Source organism: Lactuca saligna, chromosome 4 (genome assembly GCF_052625555.1).
Source record: "Lactuca saligna cultivar CGN05327 chromosome 4, ASM5262555v1, whole genome shotgun sequence".
In the NCBI taxonomy this organism is placed as follows: Eukaryota; Viridiplantae; Streptophyta; class Magnoliopsida; order Asterales; family Asteraceae; genus Lactuca; species Lactuca saligna.
Window position 1 is genome coordinate 73,675,142 of NC_136420.1, and position 23,716 is coordinate 73,698,857.

The 23,716-nt window shown below is 32.6% G+C and overlaps 1 protein-coding gene across 1 annotated transcript; it reads left to right on the plus strand.

The window, feature by feature from the left end:
- Positions 1–13,881: 13,881 nt before the first annotated feature.
- Positions 13,882–15,769, plus strand: LOC145042138 (polyubiquitin 4). Its single transcript, XM_078990518.1, has 2 exons — positions 13,882–13,989; positions 14,491–15,769. The coding sequence occupies exon 2, from the start codon at positions 14,491–14,493 to the stop codon at positions 15,634–15,636; it is 1,146 nt and encodes a 381-aa protein (XP_078846644.1). The 5' UTR covers positions 13,882–13,989; the 3' UTR covers positions 15,637–15,769.
- Positions 15,770–23,716: the final 7,947 nt, after the last annotated feature.

The window sequence follows — 23,716 nt, forward strand, 5'->3', positions numbered from 1 at the left end:
TCTGTAGTTTTAGTATAGTAAGGTGAGCGTTGAAGCACTAGAAGAATCTTTTTTAGAAATATTCAAAGACAAAGTTCTGCTTCTGCAGAGCTAGGCTCCTAGCTAAAACCCCCTTGTAAGTAAGTTATGCTTACCCTACTTTAAGTATAATTTATGTTTAAGTTCATTATTGTTATTATGAACCTATAAACAATATATGTGCTAAGTATTATAAATTATACAAAGTGATGTTATAATTGTTCACGGTACGGGGAATCTGGTTTGGTGAGCTACATAGGGTTGTTGGATTTCAGAACAGCTTAAATGTTAAAATAATCCTACCCTCAAGTGTTTCATGTCTAGCCCATGTCTGTACATAGTAGTCGAAAAGTATTGTTTAACACTTTTAAAACAATATCACTCGTAAATCTAGACTAATAATTATTTGCAATAAATATTATACTAAAATCTAGTGGTAATGATACTACGTTTCATCGAAGGAAAATAAAATTGTTAGAAGCGAAGCGTTTCCCGAGTTTTGAGTCATCACTTTAACAAGTGAGTGCATAGTCACTTTCATGAACATGATTTTAATACAAGTATTGATTAAAGTATGAAATATATGTTTGTGTGTGAAATATTTATTATTGCCTAAAATATGTGTTAAGAGCATATCTGATAATATATGATAATTTATGGTTCAAAATATACCTAAATTAATTGATATGAATATCGGGTAGTATCTCCTTATAATTACATGTGATATATACAATGAGGGTCGAACTTTATAATTGTCATTGATCTGAGAGCATGGATTAGACATAGTCATTCGTTCCTAAGCCGAGAGTATGGAGTGGGCATAGTGATTTGTCATTAATCCGAGAGCATGGATTAGACAAACCTGATCCGGAAGTATGGATTAGGTAAAACTATTAATTTTGATCCGGTTGTGTCATTGTGAGGATTGACGGGGTGGAGTAAAATTGCTTATATGAGGTGAAATTGTGTATATTGTGAGTTCTAAAGTGTGTGTGTTGGTGTGTGTCTATATATATATATATATATATATATATATATATATATATATATATATATATATATATATGGTATAACATTGTGGATTTGAAATCCCTATGTACTCACCAGGTTTCCCAACCTGACCCACTCAATTTATTTGAATCACAGGTATTGATGCGAAGATACATTACATTGAGAGATTAAAGGAGATGTAAATCATTAGTGTAAATGAATGTAAGGTATGTTTATGCTTATGTGTCTGTATTGACGATGACATACCGATGTTTTAAATAAAAACACATTTCTTTGGAAATGCTTTGATTACATCATTTTCATATTTTCTAGGAACAAATTCCACAATACTACGTTTCAAAAAGGATAATTTGATTTTTAAATAAGCATAAATAAAATTTTTAAAATGACCGTGAATTTGGGGATGTCACAGTTGGTATCAGAACATTTGTTTAAGGGAACTATGAATGTTAGGGAATTTCTAGATTTAAACTTAGAATCCTAAGCGATGATTGTGAGAACATTGTCTGCTATATTTAGGATGTATACCTAAATAGACACTAGCACTAGCTTATTTTAGGATAGATGCCTAAAATGCTTTTATATGCTAAATGATTTATTTTATAGCTATAAAGATGCCTTATATGGTATTATTTGATCGTATCTATGGTCTATTGTCGATCGGATCTGGAAATTTTATGTGTTTAGATTTCTAAACGTTTAATTATGGTAGTAGAACTGGCATGTAACTTTTCAGAGTGATAAGGAGATTTATACATCTATCATAAATAAAGCTTTCTTATCTTAATTCTCGTCACTGCACACCGAATGTCTGATTTGGTGTATAGATCGACATGGTGAGAACTCGAAACGGATTGGGAAACGGTAACCCGCAGCCTGAGCCACAAGTGATTGAGCATGCACCAAAGGTAGCAGTTGCACCCGATCCAGTCATAATGGCAGGAGTACATGCAATGATACAAATGATGTTGGATCGTCTGATGGAAGCGACAAGGCTTCTACTTCAACAGAATAGGGATGAACCTACCGTGCATGTTGACAGCCTAAACTGAACATATATTAGTCAGAGGAAGGAAACAACAGTCATACTGTGAGTCAAGTTGAGCCACAATTGGTTAGGAGAAATAACCAGGATGGAGAAATTGAAAAGGAACGGATGCAAGTATAAAGACTTTATGACTTGCAAACCATCAACTTTTACTAGGAAGAAGATTTGATTCGAGTTATGGATTGTATCTCTGAAATGGAGCTAGCTTTCATAAAATGTGGTTGCAAGGGAAAGCTATAAACTACTTATGTTGTGCGTCAATTTAGGGGTGGGGCCATTCGTTGGTGGAACATTTTAGGAAAGATCATAAGCCCCCATGAGCCACTACAACGGACATGGGCATAATTCTTGGTACACTTTAAACACAAGTTCTGCTTAGCCCAAAACATGCTAAAGCTAGAGAATCAGTTTCTGACGTTGAAAATGGCAATATGGAGTTTGCTTTGCGCATCGTCCCTGGCGAGCTGACAAAAATTGATAGGTATACAAAGGGACTACCATGGGAGTACGCCGTCCCAGTACGCCAGACACCTACTGTTGAGGCAGTGATCTGGGTTTCTAAGTCTGTTGAATAAATTATGAAAGGCAAGAACCACCAAAAAGGTTGAAGTTGGTGAGAAAAGGAATTTTAAGGGGTCTTCAAGATCCGAAAAGAGAAATATGTTCCCAAAATCTGACCCCAACAACAAGAGGTATGGGGATAACAATGAAGAAAAATGGTGTGACAAGTGTAGAAGGAAGCACATTGAGAGATGCTCTAAAGAGATGACCTGCTTCAAATGCAGGAAGACTGGTCGATATGCCAACGCATACACGGCCAAGAGAGAATTATACTTTAAGTGTGGTGAAGAAAGACACTTCAAGCAAGACTGCCCAAAGAGGGAAGGAGCTACAAAGTTAAACGTACCATCAAAGCCAAAGGAAAGAGCTTTCCAAATGATCCTTGATGAAGCGGGAAACGACGCAAGGGATTAGGAGTAAGGATCTATAAAGTAGCTAAATAGTATCATGTGGTGTAGCGTAATATAAGAGGCATAGTGTAAGGTGAACTTAAATATCTATGTAGTCATTCAAGAAATAATATGAACCTTGGTTATGTTATCTGATGTGTTAAGTTGCTATATGATTTTTCTTGTGCGGTGACTTGGAGAAATACTAGACAATACTTGGGACAAGTATAAGTAGGTGTGAAAGGTAGTAGGGGTATATACTATCGGAAGCACAAGACTCACACTTGGATCAGGGAAAGTCACAAGGTTACCAATGCGCTAGTAATTGATTCCGTTTTGTTCATGTCTGTCATTACCATCATTTTAGTAATGACTAAGAGGATGATTATTATTTTGACCCTAGTGGTTATATCAAATCGAGTTCGACTAAGATAAGTATTGTACGTGGTTCAAAGAACCAAGTTCGATGTGGCATCCAACTTAAGCCAAGATATTGAAGTAAAAGATAATCGACGCGATCAATAGAAGTATTGCGATTGCCGTTAAAGTAAGAAGCTTGTAGCTAGAAGTGCTACATGCTAAAATGTGATTATACCACATTAAAACATTATGGAAGGTATCTTCCATTGTGGAATTTGACTTCAAAAGACTTGAGTTTGAGCGTTGCATCATACGATGAGAGGTCATTAGAAGATGGTACATCGGTCTATTACGGGAATCGAAGTAAAAACCTTATATTAAGTTCAGTATGTTCAAGAAGAATCAGGAGTCTCCAATAAAGACCAAGTTTGTAACTCGAAAGTTGCGATTGAAAGTCCAACATAGGATAAAGAGCAGGTGCAAGATTGCGTACTGTCAGCAGTTAAGGACTCTTAGAGTTAGATACTCATTTAAAAGGACATAAGAGTCACGATTATCACCTATGATGGAAATGAAACATACAAAGTCATTATACAAGCCTGTTTTGTTGATGATTATGAGACGTAATCATCCTAAGGGGGGGGGGGGGGGGGTAATTGTCGCACCTTTAGAATCGAGCTAGTCAATTAAGATATAACAAACGTTATTATTATTATTATTATTATTATTATTATTATTATTATTATTATTATTATTTTATACAAGATTATCTAGGATAAATTATCTTAACCAAAGTAATAGTTAGGGTCAACAATTGTAACTTATTTGACGTAATAAATAATGATTATATGAATATTATGTGTTTCATGATTATTATAATATAATAAAATAGGAAAAATTAGTCAAATCGTCTATAAATCGTAAAAATAAGTGCGCCAATATATATATATATATATATATATATATATATATATATATATATATATATATATATATATATATATTCATATATTCATATATTTAGAAAATACACGTCTTCCCGATCCCAAAAATATAAATTTTGTAGACATCCGATTCCGTATGAATTAAATATGATTTTTATAAGATATAAAAGTCAGTCACGCACAACGAATGTATGACGTAAAAAGCTACGAAGAGAATGGTTGACTTTTAGCTAGAACCACCAAAAAGAAAAACGTAGTACTCTTTAAAATAAGAATTTAGAGAAAATGAATGTCAAAAACGGAGTCCGTACGAGAGAGTTATCATTTTAGCAAAATCATTTAATTTTATAAAATATGGACAAAAAAATAATGTCAAATTTAGCCGACGGAATCTAAACGAAAGTTGTAGATCACGTCGATAGCTACGCATGGATATAAAGAACGTCAAAACGGAGTTCGTATGAACGAGTTATAATTTATAGTAGCATATGTACATATAAAAATAAAATATAAATCATATATACGTATACATATGTATATATCATTAGAAAGGTATCGACGATGCGGTCATTATAAGAGTAGTGTTGAGTACTTTTGACATTAGCTTGGTACAAATATCGTTAAATATATTTAAAATAGTATTATAAATGGGTGTTTAATCATTTAAATAACTATAAGGTCATTAAATAACTACAGATGGTAGTTTTTGAAAATTAAATTACTATAAATAAGAGCCTCTAGGCTCTCATATTTCTTGCACCATTCTCTTGGTTAAAGAGTCTTTCTCTTTTTATCCTCCGAGTATTTCGGTTCCACATCATTTGACTTGACTTTTTTGTAGTTTTAGTATAGTAAGGTGAGCGTTGAGGTGCTGCAAGAATATTTTTTAGAAATATTCAGCGACAAAGTTCTGCCCCTGCAGAGCCCGACTCCTAGCTAAAACCCCCTTGTAACTAAGTTATGCTTACCCTACTTTAAGTATAATCTATGTTTATGTTCATTATTGTTATCATGAGCCTATAAACAATATGTGTGCTAAGTATTATAAATTATACAAAGTGTTGTTATAATACCTTTTAATTGCTCACGGTACGGGGAATCTGGTTTGAAGGGCCGCATAGGGTTGTTGGATTTCAAAACAGCTTAAATGCCAAAATGGTCCTACCCTCAGATGTTTCATGTTTGGCCCCTAACTACAAGGAAGCCATGACGAGCCCTGAGTCTGCAAAATGGAAAAAGGCAATGGACAAAGAGATGCAGTCCATGTATGACAATCAAGTTTGGAACTTTGTTGACAATGTACCAGGTCGAAAGATAGTTGGGTGCAAATGGGTCTTCAAGAAAATGATCAACATGGATGGAAAGGTGCATACGTTCAAGTCACGGCTAGTTGGGAAGGGTGTTACTCACATCCCGATGGTTAAATATGGTGTGGCCTTCTCACCGGTAGCCAAGATCAAGTCTATTATGGTTATGTTAGCTATCGTTGCATTTCATGATTATGAAATTTGGCAGATGGATGTCAAAACCGCTTTCCTTAATGGGAAGTTGTCTGAAGATGTTTACATGTGTAAGCCAGAGGGATTTATGGATGTTAAATATCCCAATATAGTATGCAAGCTTGAGAAATCTAGTTATGGATTAAAGCTAGCGTCTCGCAGATGGAATCTTTTCTTCGATGAGAAAGTCAAACAGTTTGGGTTCTCTAAAAGTGAGGTTGAATCCTGTGTATATGTCAAGGCTAGTGGGAGTATAGTTAGCTTTCTAGTTTTGTATGTTGATGACATACTGCTTATAGGAAACGACATCCCGACCTTGCAAGAGGTTAAGTCCTGGCTTGGGAAGTGTTTCGCTATGAAGGTTCTAGGGGAAGCTGCTTGCATTTTGGGGATAAGGATTTTGAGGAATAGGAGTAGATGACTAATAGGACATAGTCAAAGTACTTACTTGGACAAATTGCTGAAACGTTTTAACATGGAGAATTCCAAGAAAGGGGAACTGTCAGTCCAAAGCAATACCAAGTTGAGTAAGACTCAGAGTCCGAGTACCGATGTTGAGACAGCAGAATTGAGTCGAGTGCCATATGCTTCTGCCGTTGGCTCAATCATGTATGCTATGACATGTACTCGCCCTGATGTGGCTTTTACATTGATCATGGTTAGCCGATATCAAGGGAACTTGGGTAGATCTCACTAGACATCAGTGAAGAATATTCTTAAGTACTTGCGATGGACTAAGGATTGGGTCCTTATACTTGGTAGGAGTGATGAATTAAGAGTGACAGGGTATAGTGACACCAACTTTCAGATCGACAAAGATAACTTCCGCCCTCAATCGGGCTGGGTGTTTACCCTAAATGGAGGAGCAATTACTTGAAAAAGTTCCAAGTAGGAGACCGTGACTGATTCAACATGTGAATCAGAGTACATAGCAACGAGCGAATCGTCAAAGGAGGCAATATGGTTAAAGAACTTCATTGGAGACCTTGGAGTTGTACCAGCCATAAAGGAGCTCATGGAGATTTTCTATGATAACGAAGGAGTGGTTTCCTTAACAAATGAACCAAGGGATCATGGCAGATCCATACACATCAACAGAAAATACCACTTCATCAGACATCGGGTGGAGGAAGGACTCCTCGTGGTAAATAGGGTATTGTCAGAAGAGAATCCTATAGATCCCCTCACAAAGGTTCTGAGTAGGGTTAAGCACATTCACCATCCGAGGAGCATTGGTATGAAGGATGATATTAGTTTTAGCGATTAGATAGGTGTTCAGAAATTTGTAATAGTTAAATGTAATTAACATTTGATGATTAAGTAGTGGAGATTTGTTTATAAGTAAAGTTTACTATCTTGTGCCGATTGTTTACTATTGTTTCACTTTTGCATGTTTTACTTCCAAAATAATTAGATCGTTCAAATTCCACAGTCGATCATACTTTGGGAGTACGTTATGAGGATAGACTGTCATGAATTGGTTTGTAGATTGTCTATGTGCTTAGACATAACAAAGGTTTGTTGCAACGTTCATGACTACTCTCAAAATAAGATTTAAGTATTGGATTAAACTCATGCTCATGTGAATCACTTCATGGAATTTATCACGAGTGATTGTGAGATGATAATATTGCATAGTCGTTAAACTGAGATATAAGAGTTGTTGTTTATAAGTTGGTTGTGCAATAATAATGCGTAAACACAAAAATAACTTGATGTTATAAAACGTGTTGTTGTGTACGATTTGATGAGTAAATAGTACAAGCATATAAATCAATGTTTATCTGTTCCTTTTATCCTAAGAGGGTAAAAGTGATAACTTGGGCCCCTTGATGATTTTGTGCTGACTTATGTGTTGGGCCCAGTCAGGATTGAATTGATGTGTTCAACTAAGTTCTATGTCAAGCAAATCAGAAGTTAGGAAACTAACTGTTGGACATTAAGAATGATTATGTTCCATGTCTTTATCCACACAATATATTGCAAAACGGAGGATTATATGATCCCTTATACGAAGGGCGCGTCATTGACTAGGTCGGAGTACGACATCGGCTTTTGAGAGCTACGATTGTTAATCATATTCTGAATTTGCATTGAGAGTTATAATTATTAAACTTATCCAAATGGGATATTGTTGGATTAGGTGTCTACACCCATAACTATAATTGGGATGTACTTAATTTGATAGTAGCATGGTCCTTTGGGGTTGCCTTCACCATAGCAACTTGATAGGATGAATTATAGAGAAAGAGTTTGATAAATGATTTATTAAAATATTATAAGAATAATATTTTAATTGAGAAATCATATTATTTAATTAGTATTGATCAGAAATTAATTTTGTATTAATTTAGTGATCAAAAGAAACTGATTAAAAGTAAGGGGCTGATATTGCAAATCATTGATAGTTGCAAGTTGGGCTAATACACTCCTAAAAGAAGGAGTGGACGAAATCTATGGGTAGCCCATAGAGATTTTATCCAAGGGGTCTTCTAGAAGGTATCAGCTTAAGCAGAAAATTAGGGTTTTTACCCAAAACCCTAGCAGCTCGGCTATATATAGAACCCTTGTCTTACAGTTTACGACTCTATGTAATCATAGAGAACCTTAGCCGAAATCAAGAAGACTCTATCACTTCTATCTCCTTCATATTTTGCTAAGTGGTGTTTATGACTCCATTAGAGGTGTAGTGCTTGAGGCACTAAGCTCTTGAAGGTCAAGATCAAGCTATCAACAAGAAAGGTATTCTTCTAAATCTAATATGATTAGATTTTGGTTTATGTAGGCTAGATTAGAGTTCCTTGCTTTGGAAAATTAAATTGCATGTATAACTTGAGAAAAAACTAGATCCAAAGCAATTAGGGTTGCATGTGCACATAGGAATGTTGTAATGCTCAAAACCCTTCAGTCTGTACATAGTAGTTGAAAATTATTGTTTAACACTTATAAAACAATATCACTCGTAAATCGAGACTAATAATTAGTCGCAATAAATATTACACTAAAATCTAGTAGTAATGATATTAGGTTTCATCGAAGGAAAATAAAATTGTTAGAAGCGAAGCGCTGTCCGAGTTTGGAGTCATCACTTTAACAAGTGAGTGCATAGTCCTTTCATGAACATGATTTTAAACAATTATTGATTAAAGTATTAAATATATGTTTGTGTGTGAAATATTTATTATTGCGTGAAATACATGTTAAGAGCATATTTGATAATATATGATAATTTAGGGTACTGAATAAACCTAAATTAATTGAGATGAATATTGGCTAGTATCTCCTTATGAGTACAGGGGAGATATACACGGAGGGTCGAACTTTAAAATTGTCATTGATCCGAGAGCATGGATTAGACATACTCATTCATCCCTAGTCCGAAAGTATGGAGTGGGCATAGTCATTTGTCATTAATCTGAGAGCATAGGTTAGACAAACCTTATTTGAGAGTATGGATAAGATAAAGCTGTTAATTTTACATTCAGGAGTATGGATCGTGTCGTTGTGATGATCGATGGGTTTGGGTAAAATTGCTTATATGAGGTGAAATTGTATATATTGTGAGTTCTAAAGTATATATATGGTATAGCATTGTGGGATTGAAATCCCTATGTACTCGCCAGGTTTCCGAACCTAACCTACTGTGTTTATTTAAATCACATGTATCAATGCGAAGATACATTACACTAAGAGATTAAAGGAGATGTGAATCATTAGTGTAAATGAATGTAAGGTCTGTTTGTACTTATGTTTCTTTATTGACGATGACATCCAGGTGTTTTAAAAAAAAATACATTTCTTTCAAAATGTTTTAATAACATTATTATCATGGAATAAATTCCACAATACTACGTTTCAAAAAGGATACTCCGATTATTAAATAAGCATAAATAAAATTTTAAAATGACCGTGAATTTGGGGATGTCACAGACATGTACTTTCGGAATATGTAATTATTTACATATGATGACACGACGTTATGCACACCACATTTTTAGTTTTCGAATGACTAGATTGATAATAGGATGTGAATCTTATATTTTCATCTTAGATTGATTGATATTTAGTCTATTATGTTTCTCATATTAACGATCGGTGACAATTTTTAGAATTTCACATACGGTAACAACTAGCACCATTGGACAATCTTTTAGAACCTATTGTAGACGGTCTATATAAACAACGTGATGGTTCACTATTGTTTACTCATCGTTATTTGACCGGTATTCCGACGATTGAGTTTTGGACGCACTTATATGCAGATAATCATGTAGGCTGGTTGGAATGTGATGTAACTTATATAATTGTGTACTCATGTAACACCCGACTCCTAGGTATAAGTTTTAAAGCATTATGTACATGTTTATGGACCTATTAGACGAGTTGGTTACCCCAACTCATTGTGTAGAAGCGAGTTGGTCTGCGTGAATTATTAGACCTACTCGAAGAGTCGAAGGACCCGGACTCGACAAGTAGGAGCTGGAGGATGAAACCCTAATTTTTATGGTTTGTGCCCTATTTAAAGGACCTTATATCCTTACCCCCAATGCCTTACCACACACTTGACGACCAGAAGGAACCCTAATTTGCCTAGAGCTTGTTCTTGAGTGTTTGTGAAGTTTTAAGAGTGTTTTGGTGCATTTTGTGAAGGAGGTTTGGAGCTAAAGGAGCTTGGGGTAAAGGAGAGCTCGTGAATCTGACTCTACTTCATCTGGGCATCATTTTGAAGGTATCAAGTCGTTACATTGACCTCTTTCTAGCTAGATCTCCCATGCTTAAGTTTAGGATCATTTTTCTTAACATATATGAGAGCCATTTCAGGTATTGGCCATGATCTGAAGTTGTAACTTCTGATCTAGACCCTTTCATGTCCCAAATCCATAAACCTATCAACTTTATTTGGTATCGATCTCTTCCCATGCCCTAAACCTCATTCTAGACTTGGTTTTTAGTGTTCTAAGCCTTTAAGACATTGCATACACGTAAAGTTTGCAACTTTACGTGGATCTGTGGCTTAGGAAGTTGGATCTACAATTTGGAGCTTTGGGGTAGCGTAAAAACATCTGAATGGGAAATGGACTGAAGGGAATCGACGAGTTGCATGGTTAACTCGGTGAGTCCGATGAAAATTAACCGTTGTTGGTTTCTGCATGGACTCGGCGAGTCACTAAGGAGACTCGATGAGTCAGTTAGGTTTTTCCTAATATTTGGACACGCATGGACTCGACGAGTTGTCTGGAAACTCGGTGAGTCAACTAGGGTTTTCGTGATATCTCAAGGTCTAGAAGGACTCGACGAGTCAGTGAACAACACACGACGAGTTAGGTCAACATGGAATGTTGACCTTGACCGCTGACTTTGACTTTGACCAAGGGTTGACCAGTTTGACTTCTAGGGGTATTTTAGTAAATTAGGAATTTATAGAAGTGGTTTTATGGTAAATAAAGGTGGTGGAGTTCGTGGCTACGATTCGAGAGTTTGATCTTATCACTACAGTTCGACATTTGTAAGGTGAGTTTTCCTCACTATACTTACGGGTCGAAGGAACTAAGGCCGGCCCATTGGATCTGATATCCTAGTAGTTGATGATATGTAAGTATAAGATAGTTATGCATGCTAGTTTGGTAAATCTGTAGGACTACCTGTGTTAATATTTGATTATTTGTATGTGTATTTAGTTGTTATATGTCGACATGTCGTGTGGGGTAGGGTTGAGGTTGCACCGCTTCGTGTAGTGACCAACAAACGCTGGAGTATGCCAGATATGAGCTGAGGGCCGGGAGAGCATACCAGACACATACTAAGGACTCCTAGGCATTCCAGCTGCAGGCTGAAGGTCAGGGAAGCATGTCAGACTCGCATTGAGGGCTGATTGGTTATATTCCAGTCTTAAGGATGAAGGGGGACAAGCCAGTCATAAGTTGTGGGCTCAAGAGCAAACCAGACTTATGTTTTGGGCTTGGAAGCAAGCCAGATGTGAGTTGTGGGCCTGAAAGGCAAGCCGGACTCACACTGAGGGCTCAGGGGTAATCCAGTTTGTAGAGTTATGGACCCATTACATGATGTTATTATGTGTATTATTTGTTATGTATCAGTATTTTTTTTTTTTTTTGGGGGGGGGGGGGGGGGAGGGGGGGAACTCACTAAACTTCTGGCTTATAGTTTCAATTTTGGTTTCAGGTACTTCGGATGATCGTGGGAAGGCAAATGTGTGATCGTACAACTCCTCACATTTTATGACTTTGTTTCTGGGATACTTTGATATAGAACTATTTTGAAAACAAATTTGTAATAACTATTGGTTTCTAAATGTTTTAAAAAGTTTTAAATTTGCATGATTTTTATGGATGTTACAACTCATTACATACTACGCTTCTAATAACAATACTTATTTTACTGCAAAAATGCATAATAACACATCATGTTGTGGATCTCATTATTTGTAGATCGTAGAGGTGATGATGTTTGATGGATAGTTGTGCCGACAGCCTTCAACATTGATGTATTTGACTGGAGTGACATGACTGATGAATCCGTTTACCTAGCTTAGACAGAGTGTGATACAATATAATTGCGCTTGAATTACATTACCTAAGTAATAGTAATTTATAATATAATGTTATTTTATGATTAATTAATTCCAACCTTTTATGTAGCTTTATATCCCAATCAATATACCATATACTCACTGGTTTTTGGGTGCTTTGGGTTTGAAGACATTCAAAACGACTGTATACGATAGTCATTGGAACAATGAATATTTTTAGAAGAAGAGGAATGGTTTATTGGTATGCGATACCACATCCATAGTCTGCTAATGAGTATCTACTACTAGTGTACTGAACCAACTGATGCAGTCCCACTAGAGAGTTTCAACATAACCCTCGAAAAGGCTTCGAATCTACCACAACAGAATTAATAGTAGAGGGATTATGGGGTGTTTTTGTGTTGGTTCCTAGAGATGTTGATTTTTGGGAAGTCGTATTCTATAGAGGGGAAAAGTGGTCAATAGGTTATGTCATATCGTAAACGATTGGCGGAATTTTTTTTGGAATACAAGGACAAATAATATTACTTAAAACAAATCCGTTAAGTTTATGTATTTATTAGTTTTTGTTTTATTGAATTTAAGATTATAGTTCAATTTCAGATTTTATAAAACAAAACATAAACAAAAAGAACAAAACACATTTTACACATAAAAAAAATCTATCCCGAACAAGTGTCTAGAATCCTACTCCGGTTTCCAGAGACCTCTCTAAAATCATTTTTTTTTCAAATTGTTCATTAGAATACTCAATTTCCCTTTTTATTTGATTTGTAAGTATTTTCAATATACAAACATACTTTATTCTCTAATTATTTATAATAAATTTTCAAAAAGTTTAACCTAATCTTTTATTCCTAATATTATAAAATTTTTAAATTTTATCCATCCAAATCAAACATATTTTGTTTAATTTAAAAGTATTTTCTTGAGTTGTGATAATTTGGTGAAACATATAGAAGATATGATGTATTACATGTTGATCAATATTTAAATTATAACACTATTCAACATATTCAGTGACTCCAAAATATAAATCATAATCTCATGTTTGCAATAGAAAATTAATCGGTATGCAAAAGCTGATCAAAAAAACCCTCGTTAGCAAAGTTCCATTTTCAACATAAAAAATTAAAAAATAATAATAATAAATAAAAGTATTTTCAATATCAGGAACATACTCTATTCTCTAATTATTTATAACTTTTCAAAGAGATTAACCTAATCTTGTATTCCTAAAATTATAAAATTTATAAATTATATCAATCCAAAACCAAATACATCATCGACTCAAGATTTAAGTTAAAAGTTTCTTGGACGGAACACAAAGAAAAGAAATTATCCAAACCCAAAAGAAGACGGCAGCCCTAGAAATCACCGCCACCGATTAAATATAGGAATCCAACGTCTCTAATTTCAGACCGTTCATCAACTTTTTGTTGACACGTGTAATATTTTTGTTCGTTTGTTATGCAACAACCCCGTAACGTTAGCCTTCCTTTTCGTGAAGAAACCTTTTCTTATCCTATAAATCCACCCCCAAATCCATCCTCTTCCTTCATCCTGCAATCATCATATCTCAAAGCTATCTGACTTCTTTAATTCTCCCAAGGTACTTTTTCATCTCTTATCTTTTTTATTCTTTTATGTTTCTTGAGTTTTTGAGCAGTTTATTTTCAATCGATTGAAGTTTTTGATCTGTTTGTTTTCAATCATCATAAGTTTTTGATCGGTATGTGGCTTTTGATTTTAGATATAACCCGATCTAGTAATTAACACGATCAATGGTGTCTTAATATGTTTTAATTATGGTTTCTAGATCTGATCATCGAATTTATTAACGATCTGTTATAGTTTCGTGTTTTCGATCGTTTTTCAACAAGTCAATTCCAAAATCGGTGTTCTTGTATAAAAGCTTCGAACGACGATTTTTTGTAAATTAATTCATGATCAAACTCGTTTTTCAGTTCAATTTAAGATTATAAAGTTGTTGATTTGCTTTTGAATTGTAATCTGATCTCTGTTTCAAGTTACCATATGATTTTGTTTGTTGATGAATTGATGATCAAACTGTTTCCATTTTCTAATAATTGTTTCTTTCGCTTTTAAACAGATGCAAATCTTCGTTAAGACCCTTACTGGTAAGACCATCACTCTCGAGGTCGAGAGCTCCGACACCATAGACAACGTCAAGGCAAAAATCCAAGACAAGGAAGGAATTCCCCCAGACCAGCAAAGACTTATCTTCGCCGGAAAGCAACTCGAAGACGGGCGGACTTTGGCCGATTACAACATCCAGAAGGAGTCCACCCTCCACCTTGTCCTCCGTCTTCGTGGAGGTATGCAAATATTCGTCAAAACTCTCACCGGAAAGACCATCACTCTCGAGGTCGAAAGCTCCGACACCATCGATAACGTGAAAGCCAAGATCCAAGACAAGGAAGGTATCCCCCCAGACCAACAAAGACTCATCTTCGCCGGCAAACAGCTCGAAGACGGCCGTACCCTCGCCGACTACAACATCCAGAAGGAGTCAACCCTCCACCTTGTCCTCCGTCTCCGTGGTGGCATGCAGATCTTTGTGAAAACATTGACCGGAAAAACCATCACCTTGGAGGTGGAGAGCTCCGACACCATCGACAACGTGAAGGCCAAAATCCAGGACAAGGAAGGAATCCCCCCAGACCAACAGAGGTTGATCTTCGCCGGAAAACAGCTAGAAGACGGTCGTACCCTCGCCGACTACAACATCCAGAAGGAGTCAACCCTCCATTTGGTCCTCCGTCTCCGTGGTGGTATGCAGATTTTCGTAAAGACATTGACAGGGAAGACAATTACTTTGGAGGTGGAGAGCTCCGACACCATCGACAACGTTAAGGCGAAGATCCAGGACAAGGAGGGGATCCCACCAGACCAGCAGAGGTTGATCTTCGCCGGAAAACAACTTGAAGACGGCCGGACTTTGGCGGATTACAACATCCAGAAGGAGTCGACACTTCACCTTGTGTTGAGGTTGAGGGGAGGGATGCAGATTTTCGTGAAGACATTGACAGGGAAGACGATTACTTTGGAGGTGGAGAGTTCTGACACCATTGACAATGTGAAGGCGAAGATTCAGGACAAGGAGGGGATCCCACCGGACCAGCAGCGGTTGATCTTCGCCGGAAAACAGCTGGAGGATGGGCGGACTTTGGCGGATTATAATATCCAGAAAGAGTCGACTCTTCATCTTGTCCTTCGTCTTCGTGGTGGAAATTGAAGATTTGGTTTGGTGGTGTTATGAAGGTTGTTGTTGAATGAATTGTTTATGTTTGAATGTTTGTGTTGATTGAAACTCGTTTGATGGTTTGAAGTGAATAATTGTTGAATAAAAAACTTTGGTTTTCTGTGAAGTTGATTAAGTCATGTTATTTTAAATTTTCATTGTCTTTGGGTTATCTAATTGTCGGATTATGTCCACTTATAATGCATAGCTATGAGACCTGATGGGGAGTTTCTTTTATTTTTTTAGGGTCATCCTTTTCTTTACTATTTTTTTTTTTAAATAAGATTAGTATTTTATAATTTATAATTTTTAAATTAGTAATAATAAACATAAAATTGAAGTAAAAATAAAAGAAGAATTTTATTAATTATTAAACTTAATATTTAAATTTTCTTTACTTTTCTTTTTCCTCACCTAAGCTTTTTCATTATTATCTTTTTTAAAACTAAAGTTAATTATATTTGTGATTTATAATTTTTAAATTAATAATAAACATAAATTTTAATTAAAATTAAGTTTAATTAAAATAAAAATTATATTAAACTTAATATTTAAATAAGTAAAACTAAAAAAAAAAAACACAAACAAACCACAAAATAGAAAATATAATTAATATCTGAATTTAAAAAATAAATTTAAATACGTCATCTGGAATCATCGTCCTTATCATCGATGTCATTGTGTTTATCATGTTTTTCGAACGTTACTCTCGTCATCGGAATCTTTGCTCTCGACAAACATATTAGAATCATTTTCTAATTCATCAAACAAATCATCAGTGAATATGAGCCCTATAAATGTGCTCCACCAAATCAGCACGAAGGGCGTGATGAATGTTGCGATTGTGTACTTCTCTTCTATTCGCCCTATACTCTTGTGTACCAACGACTACTTCGACATTTGACAAAACTTTATTTTCGTTGTATATACATATCGCTCTTCATTCGTATTTAAGAATCATATTATGCAATATGATACATGCATACATTACGTTATGTAATCTTTTCACTTCATATAACCTTGTCCCTCTTTACACTACACCAAATGTTCGCTCCACATCATTCCTAGCTGACTCTTGCGCCTCTTTAAACTTTTTCCTTTTTGGGTCGTTAGGACATGTAAACGATTTCACAAAAACAAACAATGAAGGATATAAATCGTTAGTAAGATAGTATAGGCACACTTATATACTACCTCATTGGCTTGAAAAGGTACATAGTGCGACTTTTCAAGATAGATATATCGTTGAATACCGATGACTGGTCTAGCACATTAATGTCATTGTTTGCACCAGCTAGACCACAGAATGCATGCCATATCCAAAGATCATGTGATGCGATAGCGTCTAGAACGATCATCGACTCTTTGTGGTTGCCTCTCATGTACTGACAACGCCATGCGTTGTGGCATAATGACTAACCCAATGCATGCAATCGATACTACCAAGCATTCCAGGAAATCCATGCTTGCCTTCATTCAACGTGTAAAGTTGGTGGATATCGTTCATAGTTGGTTTGTGCAAATATCGTTGCCCATAAACCAAACAGATTGCTTTGCAGAACTTGTACACACACTCTCGCACGATAAGCTCTGACATCCTAAAATACGCGTCTCATCTGTCTGCGCCCATGTCATATGCTATCTGACAAATTGCATCCGTGCATTTTTTAATTGGAGAGAAACCTTTTATCCATCTCGCATCCATTTTCCATTGGAAGTATGGAAAACGGCCTTCCAAATCGCCAACAATACGTAAGAATAGTTAATTTCTCATCCGGAACCGACGTCGAAATTTTACAACATAGATGACGTTGTCTGCAAACTAATCTTCTATAGGACGATCGTATCCGGCTTCGCGATTTCTACGCAACTACGATTTTCTTGTTTTAGAGCGTGTGCGTGATGTTTCTTGAAGTCGGTTTTGAAAGTATGCAACCGTTTTCGCCATAACGGAATCGATAAACTTAACCTCGTCTAGAATTGTCGAATCGGATGATGAAGATGATGACATTTTGATTAATATTTTTTGGAGAGAATAAGAATGTCTGTGTTAAAAAAAATAGTTTGGATGTTGTGGTATTTATAGTGTGATAAAAGAAAAAAAATTATATATATATATATATATATATATATATATATATATATATATATATATATATATATATATATATATATATATATATATATATATATATATATATATATATATATTAACAGTTATTTAGCCGTTGGAAAAATAAAATAAATAAACAACCAATAGGAAGAAGAATGAGAACGTGACATCCCCACTCCCCACCCTCCTCCCTGCGCCCCTTCCCCGCATAGACGGTGCGATGTTCCGCACTGCGGGACTCTTCCCACGACCTTCCTCGCATATGATACCGTACGGCCTAATATCTACGATTATCATCCGATTATTGATTATAAATATAATTATTTGTCGGTTGTAATGGCATACAAATTGGATAACAATTAGATATTTATTGAGTCAATCTAATATGATAATAGAAATAGATATCATCAGATAAAACTAAACCAATTTAATATTTTCCTACTTAAAGGTTATTTCCCTGTATAATTCATGAATTCCAAGTCATTATTTTGCAATTTTGGTGTTGTAGTTTAGGGTTATTAATTATATTTTTAGTTTATTTCTTATAATCATACTAGTTGTAAGACTCATATATTACATGAGTTAATTTATAAAAGAAAAAGTTAAATATAAATGTCAGAATATTTAAAACTTTGAATTTATGAGAAAATAAAAAAATAATGAATTATTATAATGAAAATGTTTTTATTTTTAAAATTTAAACAAATAATTTAAATAAATAAAAGAAACTAATAAACTTTAATTTTTGAGAATTTTGAAATTAAAAGGTAGCTTCATTAATAAAATTGATATCAATTTGTTATTATATTTATTGTAATTATTACATTTAAATATTATGTGAATTTAATAAAATAGAAATTCATAAAATGTCATGTGGAAAAAAATAATTCAAAACAATTATAAAATGACATTTGACAAATTGAATTAGAGTGTGACAAATGATAAAAAAACCTTCATTTATTAGAGAGGATTTATATAAGATATTTTATCTTTGTACAGATAATTCCTTTTAATTTTTTTTTTTCAAAAAAGAATATTCAGAAAGACAAAAACTTACTCATTTAACAATAAACAATCTACTCTAATAAACAAAACTTATTTTTTGCTATATTTTACACTCTTATTTAAATTGTCAAATGTAATTTTGTGGTTATTTTGAATTAATTTATCTTTCAAAAAAGAATATTCAGAAAGACAAAAACTTACTCATTTAACGATAAACAATCTACTCTAATAAATGAAAGTTCTTTTTTGCTATATTTTACACTCATTTAAATTGTCAAATGTAATTTTGTGGTTATTTTTAATTAATTTATTTTTCACATGTTGTTTTATTAGTTTTTTTATTTTATTAAATTCCATATGATATTTTAATATGTTAATTACAATAAATATAATAATAATTTGATATCAATTTCATTAAAGAACTTACATTTTAATTTCAAAATTCTCAAATTAACGTTCATTAGTTTCTTTTGTTTGTTTATTTAAATTATTTGTTTAAATTTAATAGTTAAAAATATTTTAAATATAATAATTAAATTAATGAAAAAACTTTGATGATAAGTAAATTAATGAAAAAACCTGTTTATACAAAATATATAATATTTCATTAATTTTTTTTTCTTATAAATTCAAAAGTCTCTAATATTTTGATTTTTATATTTAATTTTTTTTTTAAATTAACTCATATAATACATGATCTCACAATTAGTATTCTAATTAATTACCGATAATCTAATTAAAGATGACATTACTTTAACAACCACATTAGTTTTCTAAACTTATATATTTTGGTTTTCTAACGATTATATAATTTATTTAATTTTAGTAACAACAACAATAAACATTAACATAATTAATTAAAGATAATCTAATTAAAGGTAACATTAACTTAACAACCACATTAGTTTTCTCACCTTATAATGCTTTCGTCCTATCTTTATTGTTCACAAATAAAAAACAGAGTTTTTAACCATAATAAAGTAATTGAAAAAAAGTATTTACTATTTTAGTGTTCTTTCAAAAATGTTTACTAAAATGGTGTTGTTTTTCATTTTTTTTATTTCTCAGTTTTCCTTAATATTTTTTATTTTAAATATCTAATTCTTTTTCTCTTTAATTTCTCTTTTTACTTTTATTAAATAACAATTTTTATTTCAGCTTTTTTGAACTTTTTTTTTACTATTTTTTTAACTAACAGTTTTCATTATCATTTTTATTTCTGTTTTTTTTTCTTTTTAATTTTAAATATCCATTATCGTTTATAGTATGTAAAAAAATTTAAAAGAAAAGCTAAATTCACTTTCATAAGTATAATTAACTGGCCCAATTGAGTAGTGCTTTTGTTTCTAATATTATATAATACAAATTTGAAGACAGTTTTTTATTTTAGTTTTCATATAATTAAACAATGAAATATCTTTTTGTAGAAAATCAATAAGCGGAGAGTAGGTGTAAGGGGAGGCATAATTTTTTTTTCTTCATGTAAGGATGTTGTATATAATAATATTTTAATTTTTAAATATGCAATAAATACGGTAAAAAAAACTAATAAATTGGTAGCGAATTCAATATGATTGTAGAAATTGATTACAAAATTAATTTGATATAAAATTAGTAAAATAAAATATAGTAACTAGTTGCATAATTTAGTGTTTTACCAAAAAGAAAAGTTCATAACACTGAATTATACAAAACAAATAAAAATTAATTTTAATGGTTTATTTGGACGAATGGAGTAAAACAATAAATAAACAAAAGATACAAGATAATAAAATATGCCATGTATTCTATTTTTTAATTGTGGTGTTTTTTAACGAACAATGTTGAACCGGTAATTTATATTAAATGCTGGTTTTTAGTTGTTTAATGCAAATTACATAAAAACAAATTCATTTAATTTTAAAGGAAAAAACATTATGTCATATTGAATAATATAAACTTTCTACACGTACTCTACGCCTATTGATTTTCTACGAAAATATATTTCATTGTTTAATTATATGAAAACTAAAATAACAAACATCTTCAAATTCATATTATATAATATTATAAAACAAAAGCATTACTCAATTGGGCCACTTAATTACACTTATGAAAGTGAATTTAGCTTTTCTTTTTAAATTTTTTATATACTATAAATAATAACGGATATTTAAAATTAAAAAGAAAATAAAAGAAATAGAAATAATAATGAAAACTGTTAGTTAAAAAAAACAGTAAAAAAAGATTAAAAAAAACAACTGAAATAAAATTTGTTATTTAACAAAATGTAAAAAGGTGAAATAAAAGAGAAAAAATGGATATTTAAAATAAAAAATATCAAAGAAAACTGAAAAATAAAAAAAATGAAAAAAAAAACTATTTTGGTAAATATTTTTGAAAATACACTAAAATGGTAAATACTTTTTCCAATCACTCTATTATTGTCAAAAACTCTAAAAAACAAACGAATTAAGAAAACATTAATTATGTTGTATATTTATTGTTCACAAATAAAAAACAAATGAATTAAAAAAACATTAATTATCTTTAATTTTATTGAATGAAACAACCATACATTTTTATTGTATTTAATTTTAATTATTTTGTTTCATTTAATTCCATTATAGGTTAATTAATAATTATGAGTATTTTGTTAAAAGACATATTTGTTTTAAGTATTATGCTATTATTTTGACAAATCAAAAAAGAAAAATAGAATATTAATATGGGATAGAAAATATATTTTATTAGAACAGATCACACACATCAACTATTTTACTAATTATTTTATCATATTAGTCGGAACTTAAATTTTTAATCTTTAACTAAAAAATATATATCCTTTTAACTTAAAAGAGCATTGATACCATTAGATCAAACGCCTACGTATAATTGTTTTTAATTAATAATAACTTAATAATAATAATAATATTAGTTTTTCTACATAATTTATAGACTAAAAACAAAATAACAAATAAGTAACCAGCTCTAACTTTAATTGGGAAATGTATTCACATATTTCTCCTTTTCTCACTTTCTAAAAGACAAAACAAAAAGTGTAAAGCAAAAAACGAAGAAATAAATAGAGAAAATAACTTAGCGGGCTAATAAATAGGCATTCACATGTTTTGTTCGTATTTACTTTTTTGTTTATTTATTATTTATTATTATTTTTTTATTAATATCATTCATTTTGTCGAACATATTCACTTTGCAGCTTACTATATAAAAACAATTTTAACAAATTGAATGATAAATAGTATAAACAAGAAAATAATTAAATATGAACAAAAATGGACTTCCCCACCACCTCCTACCACAATAGCTATGGTACCTTTACCACCTCTATTATCACCTTTTCCTCAGCCACCTCCACCTCCACCATTTCCTCATTTCTTTAATACCAATTTGTATTTTATATTTTCGTGACTGGTTTCATTGCATTTGAATTTTTTCTTTTGGTTTATTTGTTTGATATGAACTAAAGTGGGTTCTATCATCTCTTAAATAACTTTTAAGATAAAGGGTGTTTATGGACACCTAGACTTAGACCCGATGATATGTGGAAAATAATCTTTTATTTTTCTCTGTTACATCATCATTTTTTCTTATTTTTTTTTTTTCACCAAAAGCGATGGTGTACAGGGACGGTTTTAAGGGGTTTCCGTTGTGGTACTGACAACCCCTAACTTTTCTGGCCGCAGTATAAAATTTTTTGATTTTTTGATTTTTTAAACTATTTTTCATGTATCGACAACACATATTCATCCCGATAACACCTACTACTATGTATTATTGCGTCCGTCCATGATGGTGTGTAAGGAAATCATTTTTCACTCTTTTTAAGATTCGTAATTTAAAAACTTAATATAATTTTTAAAAATAATTAGTAAACATAAAAATGAATTAAAATTAAAAACACTTCATTCAAATAAAGATTACATAAAAAGATGCATTAAAATAAGCATGATTAAAACTAAAAAAAATATTAAAAGAAAAAAAAAACTAGAAAAAAAATATTAAACATAACCTAGAAAACATAATTAATATCTGAATTTTAAAAAACTAAAATAACTCATTCAAATCGTTGTCCTCGTCATCACCATTATCGTCATCGTCATTCTCATCATCATCATCATCATCATTATCATCGGAATCCTTTCCCTCGACGAAGATATCCGAAACCTCATCTGGTTCGTCAAACAAATCATTGTGCTAATACTCTGTCGGCGGCTGAATATGAGCTGTGTAAACGTACTTCACCAAATCTGCATGAAGGGTTCCCTATACTATTCCGTACCAACGGCTACTTCTTAGACATTTGACAAAACTTCGCTTTCATTGTATCAGCATATCGCTCTTTTATCATCTTCAAAAATCATATTATGCAATATGATGCACGCATACATTGCGTGTTGCAACATTTTCACTTCATATGACTGTGCCCCAACTGTTAGTACTTACCAACGCCTCTTGAGTACACAAAATGTCCGTTCCACGTCCTTCCTAGCTGACACTTGTGTCTCTTTAAACTTTTTTCTTTTTCGTTGTTCAAATATGTTAACGATTTCACAAAAAAAAAAAAAAAAAAAAAAAAGAAGAAGAAGAAAAAGAAAAAGAAGAAGAAGAAGAAGAAAATGTAGGATATATATACCGTCAGTAAGATAGAACCCACAGTTATATGATATCTCGTTTGCTTGAAAGGTACATCGTATGACTTTCCAAGGTAGATATTGTTGACTACCGACAACTGGTTCAGAACATTGATGTCCTTGTTTGTGTTAGTTGAACCAACGAATGCATGTCATATCTAAAGATCATGTGATGCGGTTGTTTCTAGAACAATCGTCGGCTCTTTGTGGTCGTCTTGCATGTACTAACCACACTATGCATTAGGGCACAATGCTTAAGCCCAATGCATGCAATCGATACTACCTAGCATTCTTAGGAACTCATGCTTGCTTTCATGCACCG